The sequence below is a fragment of the Artemia franciscana genome, chromosome 5 (assembly GCF_032884065.1).
Source record: "Artemia franciscana chromosome 5, ASM3288406v1, whole genome shotgun sequence".
Classification (NCBI taxonomy): Eukaryota; Metazoa; Arthropoda; class Branchiopoda; order Anostraca; family Artemiidae; genus Artemia; species Artemia franciscana.
In genome coordinates, this window is record NC_088867.1 from 46,135,040 (window position 1) to 46,156,036 (window position 20,997).

A 20,997-nucleotide genomic window follows, 5' to 3' on the forward strand; every position below is an offset into this window, starting at 1 on the left:
CTTGAATTCAAGTTTCAAGGAGTGGTAGAAGGGTCAAATGTTTTTCAAACTTCGATTTTGAGGTTGGATGGGAGAAAATTGATTTTTTTTTGTCTCCCATTCTCCCAAACGTTTGTGCTATTAACTCCGTGTTGAACTTAGAATGTATGCATAGAAATGAAAGACAAATATAAATAAATAGTGTTCAGAGAGGGGGATGAGAAGGGTCAAATAGGTTTTCTTTGAGACATTGGTTTATCAAAAAATTGGACACAAAAAAGGGCCAAATAGTTTTCTAAAAATGTTGAAGCCTACATTTGTTATTCCCTTGGTCGTAGGGACCCCTGAACATACTTTAAGAATTTTTGTTTGGTATGAAAATTGGTCAAAACTTTTTTTTCATTTTTGACAAGACTATAATGGTTTTTTCAGTCCAGGCCAAAAAGGAGTTACTGGATTTCAAGTGTTTTTTTTTATCATCCAAGATCTAAAGATAAAAGATTCTTGTTGCTCGAAAAAGAGGCCGTGAATTTTGTCTCCCCTGTCGGCTTGAAAATTACTTAAATATCTACATGGGCCAGGGGGACCATAATGCAGAATTCATGTTCCCCAAAAAATGGAATCAAAATGTGCCTTGTCTCTGATAGGCTTGGAACTAACAGGGGGTGTAAGACCTCACTGAAAGTCACTCCCAACCAATCAATAATCTTAAGGTAAAAAAACAGCCATATAACGTTATATGGTTGGTGACTAAAGCCCGGCAAGTATTACTCATTATGAAGTCAAATCCAAATAATTCCAAATCTTTCTGTAAAAAAAAAAAAAAAAAAATTAAAAAATATACAACTGTTTAGGAAAGATTGAGGGAAGGAGCAAAATATTTTCCTCTAGTTTTCATAAAAAAGTGTATACTGGAGTTTTTTTTATGCGCTTGTTCAACAGGTTCTTCTGCTAGCTGATGTGACAATTTTTTACTTTGTTTCCAACAGCAAGGGACTTCTTGTTGCTGCCCAATCTTGTCAGTCTACCACTATAAAAAAGTGCCATGGTTTAATATTTTTTTTTTATTAATAGTCACTTTTTAGACTCCTTTTAATCTTGGTGTGGGATGAATATGGCCCATTTTCCCCTTAACTAAAGAAAGCTATTTTTGAAGTTGTTTGACGTGTCTCTTTGAAGTTGCCAAACAACTTCAAAGAGACACAAATTAGTGTCTCTCTGACTGTCGTTTCTATTTGTAATAGTGTTGAACTTTACAGGTCCCAGACCATACCTGCCCCCTAGACTAGTAGGATATCCAAACTATCCGTATAATATGTATTGGCAAGGCCCTGGTAACTTCATTAGTGCTGCTGGAAATTTCCCTGTAAGACCTGTATTTTTTCAAAGTTTTGAAGACAACTGGAATGGTGGCCCAGTCAGACATCATAGGAATTATTTCAGACAGAAAAATGTCAAAAAACACCAAGCAGAGGTTAAGAAGCCTGTTGAAAATCAATCAGCTTTAAATTCCAAAACTCCTGCTGCACCTCCTGTAACTGCAACGCCTGACACTGGAGCACAGACTGAGAAAAATGAAATAGCTGTAACTAGTGTAAGTAGATATAGCAAATTACTATACTATGAGTAAATTTCTCATTAATTTCTGAGGCAAAGTAATGCCTTCACCATAAAATTTTTAACATCCCAGACAATAAAGTAAAGAAATAGAAAATTAAAGTTAAAGTTCGACTTTTCGAGATTTTTTCTTAAAGGGGACTCTTAAGACCAACAAAGTTATTTTCGAAAATTTCTGGGAGGGGAGTCTTCAGAGCAAACCACAAAAGAGAACTACTTACCTACGTATGTCTCCCGAGGCTCCTTGACGAACTTGTTTCCTATCACCCCTAATGTGTACAGCTTTGATTTTAACTTTGGGTTTGAAATCGAATTTGACTAATCTAAAAATTGGAAAAAACTTAAATTTTCAAATGAAAATCGCTTAAATAGAGAAGAATTGAAATAAAACTAACAGAATATTGTTTTTTTTTCGAAAAGCTGAAAATTTGCAACTTTCCCAATAATTTAATTGAATCTTTTATATAAATATCACAAGAAACCCTACTTTTCAGTCTTTTTGTTGCTCCCCTGTGGTTGTTCTGATTGATGAGCAGCTTGGGTCTTTGGCACATGGAAGTGGCTCTTGCTTTGCTTCAGTGGTGCTTGGGCTCCTTTTTGTTATGGTTGTATCCAACGTTTAAAGAAGTAATATCATAATACTTATAATAGGATTTTTTAATGTTGTTGATACTATTAAATTTAGTACTATAGCATGATATGATATATATATTAAAAAAATATAATAATAATAAGATGTTTGTAAAACAAATATTGCTACGACCTATTTACTTTTCAAATCAATGCTCTATACTTCTTTTTCTGAAGAGGTTTAGCATATTCATCGAAATAAATAATAAATTCATACCAGTATTGAAATAGTATGTTAAGCATTGTATCGCAGGTTAGTAGAAAGTTTTTTTTTTCAGTTTTTTTCTATAAGGCAAGATCTTCATTATTATCATTTATTGTTGTCATATGTTTTAAAATATAAACCATAGTTGATTAACCTATATTTTATGGAACAATTAGTCTTAATGTTCTGGATATGACTAACGTTTTGATGAACTCAATGAACTTAACTTTGAACTTTGGATGAACTTAACGTTTTGGTTGTGATTAACTAAAAGAAACAACAAAGTTTTTCGGATAAAAGTAAAGAGCGAAGATTAAACTTAAAACGAACAAACGTTATCGCCTCGCATTTTTATCCAATATTTCTGCAATATTGGTTCAAATAAATTGTTTCCTAATATTTCCTTAAATTTGCAAAATTCTGAAAAACTATTACTTTACTGAAAACAAAAATCGACGAAACACAACACTATTAGGAGCTAAAAAGTTCATCATTGCCCTGCAGAAAATACAAGACTAATTTATAAGGCTCTCAGTTGTCTCTCAACGGCCATGAAGTCAGTAAATTTTAATATATAATCTCAATTCTCTCAAAACTTCAAGTAAGACCAATTTTCAGCAAAGCGTTAGTTTGTCAGGATTCTAAAGTTAAGGAAACATTACGAGTCAGCTTATTGGAACAAATATTGCAAATATATGTTGTATAAAACTGCAAGCCAATAATTTTTGTTCGTTTTAAGTTTCGGCTCTTTACTTCCATCCGAAAAACTTTGTTTTTTTTCTATGAATTTTTGTTCTTTCAAGGTTTTAAAAATATTCACAATAGACCTTACACAAAGACTTTGTTTAAAGAGGTAAAAGTAAAGAATTCCTGTGAATCTTACTAAATTATGTTATTATATGTATACATAGGTTTTACTACACATCTTTCTTAAACTTTCCCTAAAAAAAATTGGAATTTTGTTGGAAAGAGTCCAACGGGTATAATATCCTCGGTATCTTTGAGAAATTGAAAATAAATCAAACGTTTATTTATGAAATACTCTCCTATGTAAAATATATAGAAATTTTAGAAAAAAGAAGAATATTAAACAAATTTTAGATGTGCTTTGTTCTTTAGTAGGCTGCTAAAGCGGATGAGAGGGTAGCACTAAAACTAAGGGATTGTAAACCTCCGGTTATTGGTTTTCAACCATGTCGACATGCATAGTGCCCTTTTCATGCTTCCCAGCATTTCTACTCTAGAAACTGCACCAAAATGTCATTTTTGACGCCATCAGGCCCTTTATGATGAAATGATTTAGAAAAATATATAAAAAGCGCTTCAATAACTTTACTCAATAAATCATCAATAACTTTAAAATGAGCTATTCAACATCTTTCTGGTGTTGTAGCAGCTTGCCATTTCTGCTAGTCAACCTACGATTTATGAAACTTACTAGGGGGATGGAAGATAAAACTGGGGGATAAAACTCAGATTTAAGGATTTGACCATGAAGATTATGACAGCACCCTTTTCATGCTTCTTAGCCTCTTAACCCCAAAAATGGCACCAAAAAGTGCCATTTTTGGTGCCAAATGCCAGTTTATGGCGGTTTTATCAAGACGACTTTAACTTTAAGACGACTAAAACACGTAAATATAAAAGTTAACTTGTATATGAGACCTTAAATAGCTCTCTATGATGCTGCAGTAGCCTGCTAGTTCTGTTGGTTTGTAAATGGTTTACGAAAAAACATTAAGGGGGCTTGGTGGAGGAATTTGCAAGAGGGGCATTGTAAGCCTCAGGTTTGGAATTTTCATCTGGGCTTATGGTGGTACCCTTTTCATTCTTCTAAGCATATATATACCAGAAATGGCAACCAGCGTGTCGTTTTTAGTGTATATGGCATTTTGTGATGGCGTTGTTAAGTCAAATTTTGAAATGGACTTATTTATAAAACTCAGCATTTAAATGAACCCTCAAACAGGTCTCTATGATGTCGACTACCCTGGTGGCGGTGACAAAAAGAAAAAAAAAGATTTGTCAGTGCTACCCATGCAAAGGGTGATGAAAATGTTGCTGTTCAAGGTTAGATGATGTAGCTTACCTATATAGGAATTTTGTCATTTCTTATTTCTGTGTGCATTTTTCATTTTGATTCGACGCCTTTTTTGAGGGGTTTCAGGCAAGGCCGTATCCAGGGAGAGGGGGTTAGGGGGTTTGAACCCCCTACCCGCCTGAAACTTTCAGCTCTTTTTAAAAAATACTCAAAACATTCATTTTCAAATAATATTTTACCCCTACAAACCGAAATAATATTTACAATTCCTGAATCAGCTACAAACGACAGATTTTCTCACTAGACTTTTTTTTTCCAAACATTTTTTAAAGTTTTGGTTACTAATGACCGTTTGCTCTTTAATAGCTCGGATCGAATCATAGTATGCGTTGGCAATATATTAATTTGTCTGTGCGTCTTAATTTTTATTTTCAATGTTTTATATGCGGTAGATTGGTAGAAATATTTTGTAACTGTTTTCACCTGTTATATAGTATTTATATTGGCAAAGTTGAATAACAAAGCCATAGTTAAACATAGCATTTTGTACAACTCCTTTTAGCTCCAATATAAAATCACTTGAATGTCATCTTTAATTGTATGAAAAATTGAAGGGGTGCCGGCTTTCAGAAATTACGCACGCGTGATGTGGTGGCGTGTGCCAAGCATGGCAGAAAGTCTTCCAAGCGTGGCACAAACTCGGCCAATTTTGGTGGAACTGTGTGGCACACGTGACGTTGTGAGATGTAGACCAGGTGGTGAAAAGTGGGAGCCTAGTTATAAAAGATACATACTAAGATACGTTCTAATACTACGTTCTAAGATTTGTCGATAAATCAACTAATATCCCTTCTCATTTTAAACCCTTAATTGAGTGTGTTAACACAAATCAGGTTAGCAGACAGGCTGTGTCAATTGCTAGGGACAGGATTCTTGCTCTTTGTGGTGTTTGAGTTGTCTTTTATTTGTTCTGGCTTGGTTTTGTGTTTCAGTGTTTTCTTTTTTTCGTTACATTTTAATTCAAAAGGTTAACATTTTTTTTCGTCCTTTTTTATTTGTGGGCATGGGTGTGTGTGTCGAGTACTGAGGATGGCGTGGCATAGGTCCTTGCCAGAATATCTGCGGTGTCGTCTTGTTTCTTTTTACTGCCTGAAAGTCCTCCTGGTATCTTGATTATTCTTTTTTTTTGTATTATTTGCATTTATTTTTTTGTATTATTTTTTTTTCTTTTGTTATATATCAGATGAAAAAAAAACGAAAGTTGTGACAACATATTTGGAACCACTTCGGCTGCCATCTTTTTTTGCTATTCAATTGTAGTTGCCTTTTTTTTGTCAAAGAGACTCTGAAGCTGCCCCGCTTTGCACTTATAAAACCTGCTATCCTAGGGAAAAATTATCTTGGAATTAGAATGGTTAATAAGCTAAACTGGGATTTCGAATTATATCTTGGATTGGCTTTGATTGGTATGATCTACCCCACTTGTTGGATTGTTCGTTCTTGGAATTAAAATAGATCCTGTGCTGACAACAAGTATTCTATTACCTAACCTAGACAGGCGGCTTGGACTTTCTGGTCTGCCTCAAGTGACTATAACAGAACAGTACTTTGTCTCCTGCTGCAAACTCCCTTGACAGTAGGGCTAGACAAATCCTTTGGTTTATTTTGGTTACAGTTGAGCAAAGACTGTTTTAGAAAGTGAATTTTTTTAAAAGCTCTAATTCAACTTAAAGACTGTCAATGCGTCATAGGTAGTGTGTTTGTCTGTATCTATGACGCGTTGGCATTGTGGATTTTTGGATGTCTATAGTCTATTCATTTTTGTGGTTAAAGGAATTTTAAAAAGGAGAAGCACAAGAGGAAATATTCAGTATAAAAAAATAGCCAATGTTTTCCATTTTAAAAGTACAATACGACTTAGATAAAGTTACAAGTGTTTCAAAGATCACATTTAAACTTGAAAGCCCTATATTGTAACAGTCGCTTTTTCTTTTTTTGGCGTCTGCATCATTGCAAGGACCATTTAAAACACATTTTGACTGATTTCACCCTTTTCATGCAAAGTCACTTTTCACAAACTCTTGAAACAACAAATGTCTACAGCGTTACTACGCTGTATGTGTAGTGATTGATGATTGATTGAGTCATTGATGAAGCAAAATGACTTAGGCTCCTTGGCTCGAGCTCAGGGATAGAATGAAGAAAGTTTTTTAGGGAGGAATACAAGGAATATGTTCAAAGGATCAAATACTCGCACTAAGTCCATATCGCTATAATGACTTTGTTTTTGAAAAGTTCTATGTTAATCTTTTTATTGACGTTTCAAATATGCCGAGAATGGCAGTTTAAAAACGTTTTACTGTCTCTTTATTAATATTACAGCCATGAAAAAAAAATGCCTTTTACAGAGGCAACACCAGTTCTTTTTGAGAGTTGTCGATTTTATTTTTATGGCCAAGAGGTCCCAGATCCAAATTGTCCCAGGTGGAAACAAAACAATGTTTGCATTGTATTTCTGGCTGAGGCTAGATACTATACGTGATAAACTTGAACTGCTGAACTTAGAGAAAAGTAGGTCTCTCTTTGTCGTCCGCAAAAAATTAATGAGTGTCAGAATAATCAAGTCAGCATTACGAATGCAACAGAAAGTTTGAAGTATCCGGGTAATGACCAAACTTGCTAAAGCGCTAGTCTTTGTTCTGGCAATTATCAAACTAGTCAAAGCTAGTCTTTGCTTTTCCCATGAAAGTTCTACCGTTAAAGATGGTGTTTGGAGGTCACGTCAGATTCTAGTTGATGTCAGACACATAATGAGTGAGAAGTCAGTGAATGCTTGACTTGCTATTGCTGCTGGTATAAAGGTGTTTGGAAGAAGATTACCATAATTTCAAAAATTTTACTTCAGTTAGCCAGAGGGGTACGGGCGAAGTAAAAGTAGAATTGGGTTGAAAAACAAAATCAGACTTTGATCGATTGTTTGGTCATGTACCCAGAAAATTAGTCTGATTTCCATTGTACCTGTTGTTTGCAAGTTGTCACTCTTCGTTACAACAATAAACAAAGCGTATTACCTGATGAAAAAGACAAGTAAAGAACAGTCTGTAAGGGACCCTGAAAGGTCAAAAGGGATATGAGGAATGTTGGGAAACCAACGTATACGGTTTTCAGTACTACTTTCAGACCCTAAGGATCTTTAACTTTCGTTTTTCTTTTCACTTTTTGTGTGTCTCAAAGTGACTAAATTCACTTTTTTTAATGGATTTAGCCTGAGCGATCCCTGTCATTACTTAAAGTTTCTAAAAAAAAAGAAAATACTAGATCACTATACCTGATAAAGGAAGCTCACTGCTCTCAACTTTCTCGACAGGAAATGACAGATCAATAGCATCATTGCCAGTATACAGATACACAGCAAATATAACATGAACAAACTGCGGAAACATAGACTAAAAGAAAGGACGTAGCTAGTACAGCTCAGAATGTGACAACAGAAGAATACTCTTCTAAATTAAGGATAGTTGGAACCGGATGTAGCGATTGACCGGGTGTAGTTTGCATAAATCCTAGTCGGGATTTTGATTATATTATGCACCAATCCCGGGAAGCTTAACTTTGTCTAGAGTTCAAGTACTGCAGAATTCTTCAAATAATTGGGAATGTATTTTTCGATTTGTAGTCAGTTTCTCAATGTGGTAGCTGTTTTAAATCTTCTCGCTAAAGGTTTCAAGTGAAAGTTGTTAAAGATTACCAACCATATTTTCAAACTATCTGCAATATCAGGTTGTTGTCTAATAAATGAATGCTGAAAATTACCCAACTGTGAATATCTAGATTAACTGCTTTGACAATTAATAGACTTTCAAATATTGCTTTAAATTTTTATCCAAACAAAGAATTATTAGATGTAGTCATTTGGCTTCGATGTCTGTCCCCTGCCCCTGCCGTTTACAACATTGTACTCGTATTGTATTGTATCAGATTAACGACGCTTCTTGACTACTAAGGTCCCTGCGTCGGCCCTGCAGTGCATTGCTGCAGCATGATTTGATCTCTGGGTCCCGTATTACCAAGCTAAGGTCAAACCCACTGCGCCACAACAGGACTAACAACGTTATACTCCTTTGCCTCTCACTGTCTTTTTGAAATCATACCCCATCACTGCCCTTACTAATTGTTGCCATAAGTCGGTTGTGTACCCCCAACGTCTTCAGGAACACAGGGCTTTATCTTTGCTCCTAGTTTAAATGTATGATGTAGTGAAATCATATGTTGGCGTTAATAAATTAGAAGATTAATTTTAGGGGTTTTCCCTAGTTGGATTGTAAGATTTTCTCATATAATGTGGCTTTTATAAGGACTTTGTGGAATTGTCCGTTAAGGGTATCAATAAGAGAAAGTGATTATTGAGACTTGACAAACGAAATTTAATAAAAGAAGAATTCCGGTCGTAGAATTTAGGTTAGGCCCACCGCATCTTCGACATACTGATTTTATTAGTTTTGTAGACTTCTGTTATTACTGTTTTTAATTGTATTTTTCAAGACCTAATGCTGTGAATACAGTTTAATTATTAAAATTTTCCCAAAACTTAGGGAGCTAGCGCTACGACTCCAGTTTTGCCTAAGTCAAAGCCCGAGGCTCTTTTTGTTGCTTGTGGCCCAATGAAGTCATTTGAAGACGTAATTGAAGAAGCTAATTTCATTGGTCCAGTCAAACCTGAACAGGATACAAAGGGTGCATCCACTAGCGTTGAGTCGATAACCCCAAAAGTTGTTCAGCCGGCTGTCCCGGCTTCCGAGAAGCGGAAGAGTAAGTTTACCATCATTAGAAAAGTTATTTTCGTCCCACTTTATTTGGGGTTAAACAATAAAAGCTAGTCTTTTGTTTTTGACTCGAAAATTAAAAAAAATTATTTTTTTCATACAAACCGCTGTTGTCATAGACTATGGTCCTTTGAAATTCCAAAAATTCAGAAAAATCCTAAAAGTTAAGTTGGCAGTGTCAAGATAATTTTACTCTCCATTCGGCTAAATAATTCTTTTTTTTCCTGCTTCATGCTTTCTGTTTTGCTCTGCTGAAGCTTACAATTTTCAGATAGAACTTTCTGCTAGATTTTGTAGATTTGTTTTGCTTATTTTTTTTTTGAACTGGTGGCAAAATCTTGAGTCAATATGACATCAGAAAGTGGGTTTAAAACTTGTTACCAGTTCCATTTTGACTGTCACTCAAATTGGAATATAAGTTCTGCTCAGAAACTGAGCAAAAGATGAAAAATTTGCCGAAAGTACTTTTTTTGTACAATCATGAAAAAAAGCCTTCTGTTGTTTTTAACATGAAAATTCAAATATCTCTTTTTCATAGAGAGAGCTGAGCAAAAATCCTTTTTTGTATAGAAATTTCTTTTTTTTTATAGAGATCTGAGCAAAAACGAAAAATTGGCCAAAATTACGTTTTTCATCTTGTTAGCTAGTATTTGTGAAAAAATAGTTGTAGTTACATAATTTAGAAGAGAAACAACGAATATATAATTTAAATAAAACAGTCGAACAACTGTTTTGTTTTATTCCACTGTTATATTTAAATTATATACCCACTATTTCTCTCTCAAATTTTGTAAACGGAAAAGCAGTGGGGTCTAAGCTCAGAAATTATTTACTTATAATTGTAGTTCGATAGCAAAACAAGTATCGGACAGCAAAACGAATATTTGATCGAAAAATCAGGAAAAAGATGGCCTCGCGTTGTTTTATACATGAAATGTTCAGAAATTTCTTCTATTTCTTATAGAGACATCTGTTGTTGTAGGCTAGAGCCTACAGGTATTTACGGGGTATTTGTATTGTTTTATACATGAAATGTTCAGAAATATCTTCTATTTCTTATAGAGACATCTGTTGTTGTAGGCTAGAGCCTACGTGTATTTACGGGGTATTTGTATTGTTTTATACATGAAATGTTCAGAAATTTCTTCTATTTCTTATAGAGACATCTGTTGTTGTAGGCTAGAGCCTACGGGCATTTACAGGGTATTTGTATTGTTTTATACATGAAATGTTCAGAAATTTCTTCTATTTCTTATAGAGACATCTGTTGTTGTAGGCTAGAGCCTACGGGTATTTACGGGGTATTTGTATTGTTTTATACATGAAATGTTCAGAAATTTCTTCTATTTCTTATAGAGACATCTGTTGTTGTAGGCTAGAGCCTACGGGTATTTACGGGGTATTTGTATTGTTTTATACATGAAATGTTCAGAAATTTCTTCTATTTCTTATAGAGACATCTGTTGTTGTAGGCTAGAGCCTACGGGTATTTACGGGGTATTTGTATTACGGGTAATACGTGGTATTTACGGGGTAGATTTACGGGTAAAATTGAGAATGTCAAGATAATTTGACTTTTTCCGGGGTGAAAACACCGGCTCCTGAGACGAACATACCTCAAGAGCTAAAATCAACAGGAAGAAATATATACTTTTTACTTGGAACTGGTATAAAGACAACATGAGTCGAAAAATATACCATATTAGATTGCATTATCAATATTACATAGATTCTTGAAATCCTGTTTTTTCTTTCAAGAGCTCAAACATTCTTTTAGCCTGTCAATATTTTGTGGTAATAAGATAGCCTCATTTTTTTCTCACGAGTCCACCTGTTATTCGGATCATCTTAAAAAAAAGAAGAAATACAGTGTAAACTTTGTTTCATCAAAGGCCTGATTTTGTTAGTATTTTTAAACTTTGATATCAATCCTGAGATCAGTATTTTTAATACCCTGAGATCTAAGCATGTATTATCAACGGGATAAACAGCATAGTGTTCTTTCAGCAAAATCAATTTACGCCATAGAGCCCATTTATGGTTGAAATTGAGAATATCAAAATAATTTGACTTTGCCAGGGGCTGAATTCCAACTTAATTTTTTTTCATCCCAGCTTTATATTTTCAGTTCTGCTCTGCTAAATCTTGAAATTTTCAGGTAAAACTTTATGCGTGGATTTTGTTGATTTTTTTCGCTTAAATTGCTTTTCAGAGTTAAAATCTCTTACCAGTTCTATTGAGTCAAAGTGGAATAATATTTCTGCTTAGAAACTAAGCAAAAAAATCAAAAATTGGCAGAAAGTACTTTCTTCATCTTGTTAGCTAGTAGCTGTATAGTGAAAGTCGTAGTTCAATAGCAAAACAAGTATCGGACAGCAAAACAAATATTTGACCGTAAAAGCAGGAAAAAAATAGCCTTCCAGAAAAAATGACCAAAGCAAATAAAAAGAAACAAAAAGTGAAATGGAAGTTTATGGTATTTATCTTATTATTGGTGAATGATAATTTATCTACTTGAAACACTTATAAGTAAGTATGATTATGATTTACTTTTTTTTACTATTGTTCATTGCTATTCAAATCTATATCTGGGGGAATTACCTGATTTTAAACCCTGTTCCTCCTTTCCTTATTACATGGGAAAAACTACTAAAAAAACATTGTAAAAGTGTCCTTAGTATACTAGATGATTTCCTTGGAATATGTACAAGGGAAAAGTGTCCTTAGAATATGTAAATGTATGCTAGAAAATTTGATTGTATAATAAATAAAAAACTACATTTTCAAAAGTTGGACATCTCTATCCAAATGAGTTGGTCCCCTCAAAAACAAAATCCTAGTTATTAGTATGTTGCTATTTATGGCCCTCCGGTTGTTCACTTGGCAAGAAAAGGCTTGCGCCCCTGAATTGCCAGTTCTTTGAAAAGGACAAATTTAACTCGGTCACAATCTGTAGATTAAATGTAAGTATCTAAACTGCCTTATTTGCCTTATCCGATTCCCTGTAAACCATTTGAATTCCCTTGTAAATCCGACAAACTCTCTGAAAATTCTTGTTCGGTTCTTGTTCTGCTGTTACTTTTTAGGGCACTTGGTATTAATTAAGTGACATATAGCAATCGCAAATTCTGTCGGTCTGTCGGTCCCGGTTTTGCTACTTTAGGTACTTCCAGGTAAGCTAGGACGATGAAATTTGGCGTGCGTATCAGGGACCGGACCAGATTAAATTAGAAATAGTCTTTTTCCCGATTTGACCATCTGGGGAGGAGTGGGGGGCCCGTTAATTTGGAAAAAATAGAAAAATAGAAGTATTTTTAACTTACGAACAGTTGATCAGATCTTAATGAAATTTGATGTTTGGAAGGATATCGTGTCTCAGAGCTGTTATTTTAAATCCCGACCGGATCAGGTGACATTGGGGGGGGGGAAGTTTGGAGGGGAAAACCTAAAATCTTGGAAAACACTTAGTGGAGAGATTGGGATGAAACTTGGCGGGGAAAATAGGCACAAGTCCTACATACATGATTGGCATAACCGGAATGGATCCACTCTCTTTGGGGTAGTTGGGGGGTGTGTGTTTAATTCTGAAAAATTAGAAAAAAATGAGGTATTTTTAACTTACGAACGGGTGATCGGATCTCAATGAAATTAGGTATTAAAAGGATATCGTGTCTCAAAGCTCTTATTTTAAATCCCGACCGGATCTAGTGACATTGGGGGGAGTTTGGATGGGGGAACCTAAGATCTTGGAAAACGCTTAGATTGGAGGGATCGGGATGGAACTTGGTGGCAAAAATAACAGAAGTCTTAGATACGTGATTTACATAATTGGAACAGATCCGCTCTATGGGGGGGGGGGTTAATTCTGAAAAATTAGAAAAAATGACGTATTTTTAACTTACGAAGGAGTGATCGGGTCTTCATGAAACTTCATATTTAGAAGGACCTCGTAACTCAGATCTCTTATTTTAAATCTCAACCGGATCCAGTGTCATTGGGGGGGGGGGACTGGAAATCTTAGAAAATACTTAAAGCGGAGAGATCAGGATGAAACTAGATGGGAAGAACAAAATCCTGTCTAAGATACGTGACTGATATAACCGGACCGGATCTGCTCTCTTTGGTGGAGTTGGGGGGGGGGGTAATTTTGAAAATTGAGGTATTTGTAACTTACGAAAGGGTGACCAGATCTTAATGAAATTTGATATTTAGAAGGATTTTGTGCTTTAAAGCTCTAATTTTAAATTCCGACCAGATCCTGTGACATTGGGGGGAGTTGGAGGGGGATACCGGAATTCTTGGAAAACGTGAAAATTGGGGTATTTATATCTTACGAATATGTGATCAGATCTTAATGAAATTTGATATTTAGAAGGAATTCATGTCTCAGAGCTCTTATTTCAAATCCCGACCAGATCTTTTGACATTGGGGGGAGTTGGAGGGGGAAATCTTGGAAAACACTTGGAGTGGAGGAATTGGGATGAAGCTTGTTGGATAGAATAAGCAAATGTCCTTGATACGTGATTGACGTAACCGTACTGGATTCGCTCTCTTTGGGGGAGCTGGGGGGAGGGGTTCAGTGATTTGGCGAGTTTGGTTCTTCTGGACGTGCTAGGACGATGAAAGTTGGTTGGCGTGTCAGAGAGCTGCACAAATTGACTTAATAAAGTCGTTTTCCCAGATTCGATCATCTGGGGGCTAAAGGGAGAGGAAAAATTAGAAAAAATTAGGTATTTATAACTTACGAGAGGGTGATCGGATCTTAATGAATTTTGATATTTAGAAGGACATCGTGACTCAGAGCTCTTATTTTAAATCCTGATTATTCCTTTTAAATCAATCTATTGATTCTTAGAATTTTGTTAGAGCTCACACCATATGAGCTCTTGGCTCTTAGCTCTTCTTGCCTCGTCACAAGTGCCAAATGAGCTCTTAGCTCTTGTTATTCTATCCAGTCCTTGTGACAACACTATGGATAAGACGTGACTGGAAACTCTATAGACTGTAGTTCAAACTTGCCCGTCGCAAGAGCTTCCCTATTGAAAACTTGTGGCCTTTGAAGGAAATTCAATCATGAAACTGTGATGGCTTTCTGCTGTGGTGGCCTCAGGCGACCTTGAGCTGTGACAACAGGCTAGTATTAGCAATAGTAATCCTTCAGTCTGTTTTTGGTGTTAAAATAACTATGCTCGCTGATTGAATTATTTAGCAACACCTCTGGTGCTCGTGAGCCCTTTTCTTGAACAATTAATTTAAAAATCTTTTTCAGCGAAACATGTTTTTCAAAGAAAAGCAAGGAAATCGAATGAGCCAAGAATGAGCAGAAATAAAGTCAAAGAATGTTCCAAGAGTAAAACTACCACAAATCACTATCAGTAAATAAATGAAGCTCATAACGAACAGAAACTACAATAAATAGCCGAGTCAAACTCAAAACGAGCAAAAATTAACATGAGTAGGGCTGCTAACCCGCATGCCTTCTCGAGACCAGAATACAATTTGCCCTTTAATGAAAAAAAGAGAGAAAACAAATGACAAGGGATTGTGAGTTTAATTGACATATACTGATATCTATTCCTTAAAGTTTTGGTAATTTTTATTTATGAAAGGAAGAGAAATAAAAACATTTAAAACGATTTTTGTTTTCATTTAAAACGCAAATTATGTTCTGGTCTTGATAAGGCATGGGGGTTATCAGCTTAATTTTTGCTCGTTTTGAGTTTGACTTGGCTATTTATTGTAATTTCTGTTCGTTTTGAGTTTCATTTATTTACTGATAGTGATTTGTGGTAGTCTTACGCTTGGAAGATTATTTGACTTTATTTCTGCTTATTCTTGGCTTCATCGAGCTCTTTGATTTTCTTTGAAATTATTGTTTTGTTGAAAAAGTTTTTTAAAATTAATTTCTGTTCGTTTTTTATTGACATAGTCTGGCACTAACACTTCTGAGCCCTTTTCTTAAACCATAATGTTGTCCAGAAACTAAGTCAGACTTGAGGTGTGGCAGCCTCTGATGGCTTTGTGATGTGACGAATTGCTAATAATAATAACCGTTCAACCGCTTTTCTGTGTTAAAATTACTATGTTCACTCAATAAATTGCTTAGCAGCACTTCTAGTAATTCTTAGTCCTTGTCTTTGAAATATTTATATTTTTATTCCTGTTTATATAAAGTGAACATTTTGGTAATTGTTCCATACGCCGAGACAATCGAAGCAAATCTCATCCATTGGGACGCTGAAATAGATGCTTACTGGCACAATTCTATATGCTTTGCCTCTGTAACTGTAATTGAATGATGGACATGTAAACCTAATTTATGATGGCTCTATTATTATAGAGTTGAGTAATAGAGCCGTCCTAGCCGAGTGGTTAGCGCGCTAGGCTTGACATACTTTGTCCGTGAGGACAGGGGTTCGAGTGTTGGTGTTACTAGTTATTTGGTTTTGAATGGGGTCAGTGGCCTGACTCTATAGGCTTTAGTCAGAGCCAACCCAGCTCTAAATGGGTACCTGGAGAAATCTAGAGGAAGGTAAACAGGAAGGTCGTGCGAAAGCGCTGGATGGCTAGCCCCCAACCCACCCATTGCTGTTCCTAGCTGAAGAGGCATGAAACGGAGATCAGCACCACAGCTAGGGATCGTAAAGTCCAATAACGAATGTTCTTTTCTTCTTGTCTAGGATTATGGAATTGAGTTTAATTTATTTTAAGTTATTTTAAGTTTCTCTGAATCTAGTTTGACTTAAAATAAGTAAATTCTTTTGTTTTTATACTCATTTTTGGATTATATAATAGGAAGGAATTGATTAGTTTACCAGGTATAGACTGGTCATGTTCAAAAACACACCTTTTTTCCCTTTTGGTTGAAGAGGATATTTTACCTTTAACCCATTTTGAAGGAAAACCGTAAAAGATAAGTGCAAATACCTTTTATTGCTAGTTAATGCTAGAATACGCTGTTTTTCGCCCAGGGTTGAACTTGGGTTTTATCTCTCATGAGCCTCCAATGCTCTTTGATCTCGATTAACTGTGTACCCATGTTATACCGGATATTGGAGCATCGCGTATTAGTGGTTGCCTCCTATTCGTGCTACTACGTAAATAAAAAAAAATACATCCAATGTGACGCAAATGGATTGCCTTCGAGTGTGTTTCCACGAAAAATAAAACTAGCTGAAACTTAAACTTCTTAAAAAATACTAATTCGTAGTGTCATCTGAAAACGGAGCTATAATCATTAGTTTGGCTAGTGGTTATAGCCTTATCGAATACATCGATAGTGATGAGATGACAAAGAAGAATCAATGAGTATGATGATACTCATGGTGTCCAAAGGATCAGGATCGTACTGGGAATCGAGTGAATTTCCCTATTTTTTTAAACGATTCCACTCCCTGAGTCCTGAACATTAAATTTGTAAGTAACTTGATCGCTGCAAACTGCTTTATTAGCTGCCATTGTACGAGATAGTTCAATTGAATAATAACAAAATGATCGCTTATTGCCTGACAAACTTTTTTCTTGTCGGTTTGTTTTTGTTTATTAGTTTTACATATAGAAGTGCAGTTGCAGTAGGGACATTTGGTGTTCAACATTAATTTGAACTCGATTTTTAAAGGTATTTTTTCTTTTGTTTGGTAAAGAAAGCTCCTCTTTCTCAATGCATCAACAAAATTGGCGCAAAATTTTTAACAAGTCTTGTTGAAACATCTTTTTGCTTTATTGACTTTTCCTAATCTATCCTCATCGTCCTTTGGGTTTGTTTTAGTATAATTAAAAAATCCATAATGACGACCAGGCACGTCCTAAGGATTTTACACTGGAGGGTGCAAAGTTTCAAGAAATATGCAAATAATACGGATAATATATTTACTGGAGGAAAAATTGAAAAAATTTCAAGATTTGGGGGGCCACTTTCCTGATTGTCCCCTTTCCCTTCGTGTGTTCGTGATTAATAAGCATATGTAATTTTTTTAATATTCATAAGCCAGCTATAAAAGAAGATAAGTAATTATTGTGGAAATGTTGTCCTCTGAATCAAAGAAAAACTATGCTATGATAAAACTTGGGAATCTTTATTTTAATTTAATTTTAATTGCGTCATTTTACCTTCGCGGAAATATTTATTTTTGGGGTTGTTTTCATTTCTCTCGGTTATAAAACCTCATGATAAATGACGCATACAAATGAAATTATTCTATTAACCTATAATTCTTGATTCTTGTGTTATGTAACTATTTACTTAATAAAAGACGTGTACCGGTGAGCCTTTGGGAAAAGTTCCCAAGGAATCCACCAAGCGTTTTCATTATCTAGTGTGTCTTATAGGTTTATACTCTTGTATCTTTTTGAATTCCTCCCCCTTCCCGCCCTTACGGTAAGATCTCAAATGCCTGCTTAGCTGCGACCCATATTTTTTTTAACGTGTCAGAATAGTAGATCCTTTAATAATTAAGCAAAAAAAGCTAGTTATTTCAACTGAAAGTAAGGAGCAATATTGAAACTTAAAACACACAGAAATTATTACGTACATGAGGGGTTTCACCCCCTTGTCAATACCTCGCTCTTTACGCTAATTTTATTCCAATTTTGTAAAAATGACCCCTGAATCACAAAGGCCGTTTAAATAGAATAATACTAAAAAAACTATGTAAATCAGGATTATTTAGTATAAATAGTGTAAAACTTTAGTGTAGATCAGAAATTAAATTTTACAAAACAAGTGTTTTCAAGTGAAAGTAAGGAGTAACATTAAAACTTGAAACGAACAGAAATTATTACGTATATGAGGGGGCTCACCCCCTTGTCAATACCTCCCTCTTTACGCTGAAGTTCGAATTTTGTTCCAATTATTTAAAAATGACCCCTGAATCACAAAGGCCGTTTAATTAGAATAAGTAATAAAAAAAAATTAGTGTAAAGAGCGAGGTATTGACAAGGGGCCTGAAACTCGGAAGCAGCAAATTTTTGATTTGCTGCTTGATCAAAACCATGTCTAATACGAACTGTTGCATCAAAAACATAATGCGAACTTGATTAGGTTGATCGCAAACCTTCATAGATTTTTCTTCAGCGCGAAAATGTTGTTTTTTTAATTATTTGTGATTGTTCAAAAAAAAAAAAAAATTAACTTGAACTTGATATGGCCCTCTTAAATCTAATAAGTGTTATCGGCTCCATAAAAAAGTACGTGTTTTTGGAATTGGGAATCGTGTCGGAATCGAGACATCGAGTTGGCATCGGGATTAGAAGCAAAACGGAGAAAAAATCGGGCATGGTCCTATCATTGATAAGTAGGACTCCTGGCAAATATGCTGGCAAGTCTGATAATGGCAATTATGAAGTAAAAAAAGAACAAAACAAGAAAGAGAAAGTTTTTTTGGTGTAAAGGGGTTCTTAACGCGCATAAGTCTGTGTAGATATAGTATTATAATAATACTTACATTCTTATTACCTTTATTTCATATTATTTCTTTTGGATTGTTCTACAACTATTTATATATTTTCTGTCTTTTCTAAGATAGTTCTTTTTTAATTTTTTTGCTCTACTTTTTTTAGACCATGAGAAATTTCCTAATAAGAAAAGGTTTTATTTTTGTCATGTGATTGTTTGTTCTAATTCTAATCTTAATTTATTTTATTGTCGGATTTTTTTCTAATTTATTATCTTAATTTAATATCTAACTTTTATTTCTTTGTTTGGAACTTCATTGCTTTTACACTGGTTTTCCAATTCTGTTTGATCAGGAGCGAATCCGTTTCTATATCTATTTATTTCCAAGTCTGACAACTATTAGTTTTTAGCCTTTTACAGATGTTCCATAGAAACTAAGTCATGAAGATACTTTTCAATTGGAAACTATCTTGATTTATTTCAAAGAAAACCTTTGGCTCATGAAATACGTTTGCGTATTTCATTCTTCTATTAGAAAGTGGCGGTAGCTAATTTCATCTATATTAGAAAGTGGCTATCGCGATTTTTAAAAATAAAGAAGTAGCTGCGTCCTTAATTGATACAGAACAAACATGTGTTTCAGTGAGGCTGTACTGTTAAAAGGGTACAGCTTGAAATTTGGTAGCGTACTTCATTCTTCTATTAGAAAGTGGCCACCGTGATTCTCTAAAAAAGAGAAGTAGCTGCTTTCTTTATTGATGCAAAACAGACATTTATTTCAATGAGACTGTACTGTTAAAAGTATACGGCTTTTAATGTGGTAGCGTATTTCATCTTTATTAGAAAGCGGCTATCGTGATTCTGTAAAAACAACAAATATCTGCTTTCTTTATTGATACAAAACGGACATGTATTTCCGTTTGAGACATGTATGTAATTGAGGCTGTACTTTTAAAAGGGTACGTTTTGAAATGTGGTATCATGTTTCATCTATAATAGAAAGTGGGTATCGTAATTCTTAAAAAGAAAAGAAAAAGAAAACGTGTACCTAAGTACTTTATCGATGCAGAACAATCATGTATTTTTATGAGGCTATTGTGATAATAGGATACGGTTTGAATGTGGTCGCGTATTTTATCTATATTAAAAAGCCGCTATCGCGACTCTTAAAAAAAAGAAAGTAGCTGCTTTCTTTATTCATGTAAGCAGAGATGTACTTCAAATAGGTTATACCCCTTGTCAGATAGGCCTACAGCCAGAAATGCGGTAGTCTATTTCATTTATATGTTAAAAAGCGGCTATCGTGATTCTTTAAAAAAGAGAAATTGCTGTTCTCTTTATTCATGCAAAACAGATACCTAATTTGATGAGGCTCCACCTTTAGTAGGGTGTAGCCTGAAACATGTTAGCTTATCTAATTTATATATTAGAAATAAAGTACCGGTATTCTGCAAAAAGAGGAAATAGCTTCTTTCTTCATTGGTGCGAAGCATAGATGTTCTTCAGTAAGGCTATACCGTTAGTAGGGACAGGAAAGTCAGTAAATAATTGCCCGACTCTGAAGGTATGATCTGAAAGGAGTTACAATTTGGATCTTACTTGAATTGACTTACTGTTCCTGCTGGTGGTCCAGCGTAGAGATAGAAGTCACTCGTCGCCTGCAGTCCAGGCGGTTCTAAACTAGCATTATAGCTTCGTCTGAGGTGGTAACGATCAATGAAAGGAGGTGACCAAGGCTGTCCTTCCATCTAGAACAAGGCTTTCCACGTGGGCGCTTCCAGCCGTGGGTCAAGGGATCAAACTAAACGCAATTCTGGATGGCGTTTCTTTTTTCATAGGGGCTAGGTTGCCGAACCAACGAAGAGTTTGTGCAGCGAGCTGACGTGAGTTGGGTGTCTGGTTGGTAAGTGACAGTAGTTGGGTGTTGGAGACAAAGTCATACCACTTAATCTCTTCGATTCGTCTGAGAAACCTGGTTTGAGCCACGTCTATAGCGTTTCGGACCGAAATAGCTGCAGGCCAGGTCGAAGCACTGTAGACAAAAACTTGGTTTACAGTAGTGTTGTGAATATGTGTCTTCGTTCTGCGGGTGATGTTGGGCTTCGACCAGACAGAGCGACACAGTCGGGCCATGATTGAGGTGGCTTTTGCAATACGGGACTGAATTTCAGCTTCGATGGATCCGCTGTCGATGATGACGGAGCCAAGATACATGAACGATTTCCCAACTTCTTTGGTATGTACTGATATACTGAATAAGGCGAGTTCGAGGTTGTATCTACAGGATCAATGATGATTATATTAGTA

The 20,997-nt window shown here is 35.3% G+C and overlaps 1 protein-coding gene across 1 annotated transcript in view; it reads left to right on the forward strand.

The window, feature by feature from the left end:
- Window positions 1-20,997, forward strand: part of LOC136027492 (zinc finger matrin-type protein 3-like) — a 172,647-nt gene that overhangs the window by 15,345 nt on the left and 136,305 nt on the right. The window contains exons 2-3 of the mRNA XM_065704802.1: window positions 1,239-1,573; window positions 9,065-9,281. Coding sequence (XP_065560874.1) covers window positions 1,239-1,573; window positions 9,065-9,281 — 552 coding nt within the window. The remainder of the gene's footprint in view (window positions 1-1,238; window positions 1,574-9,064; window positions 9,282-20,997) is intronic.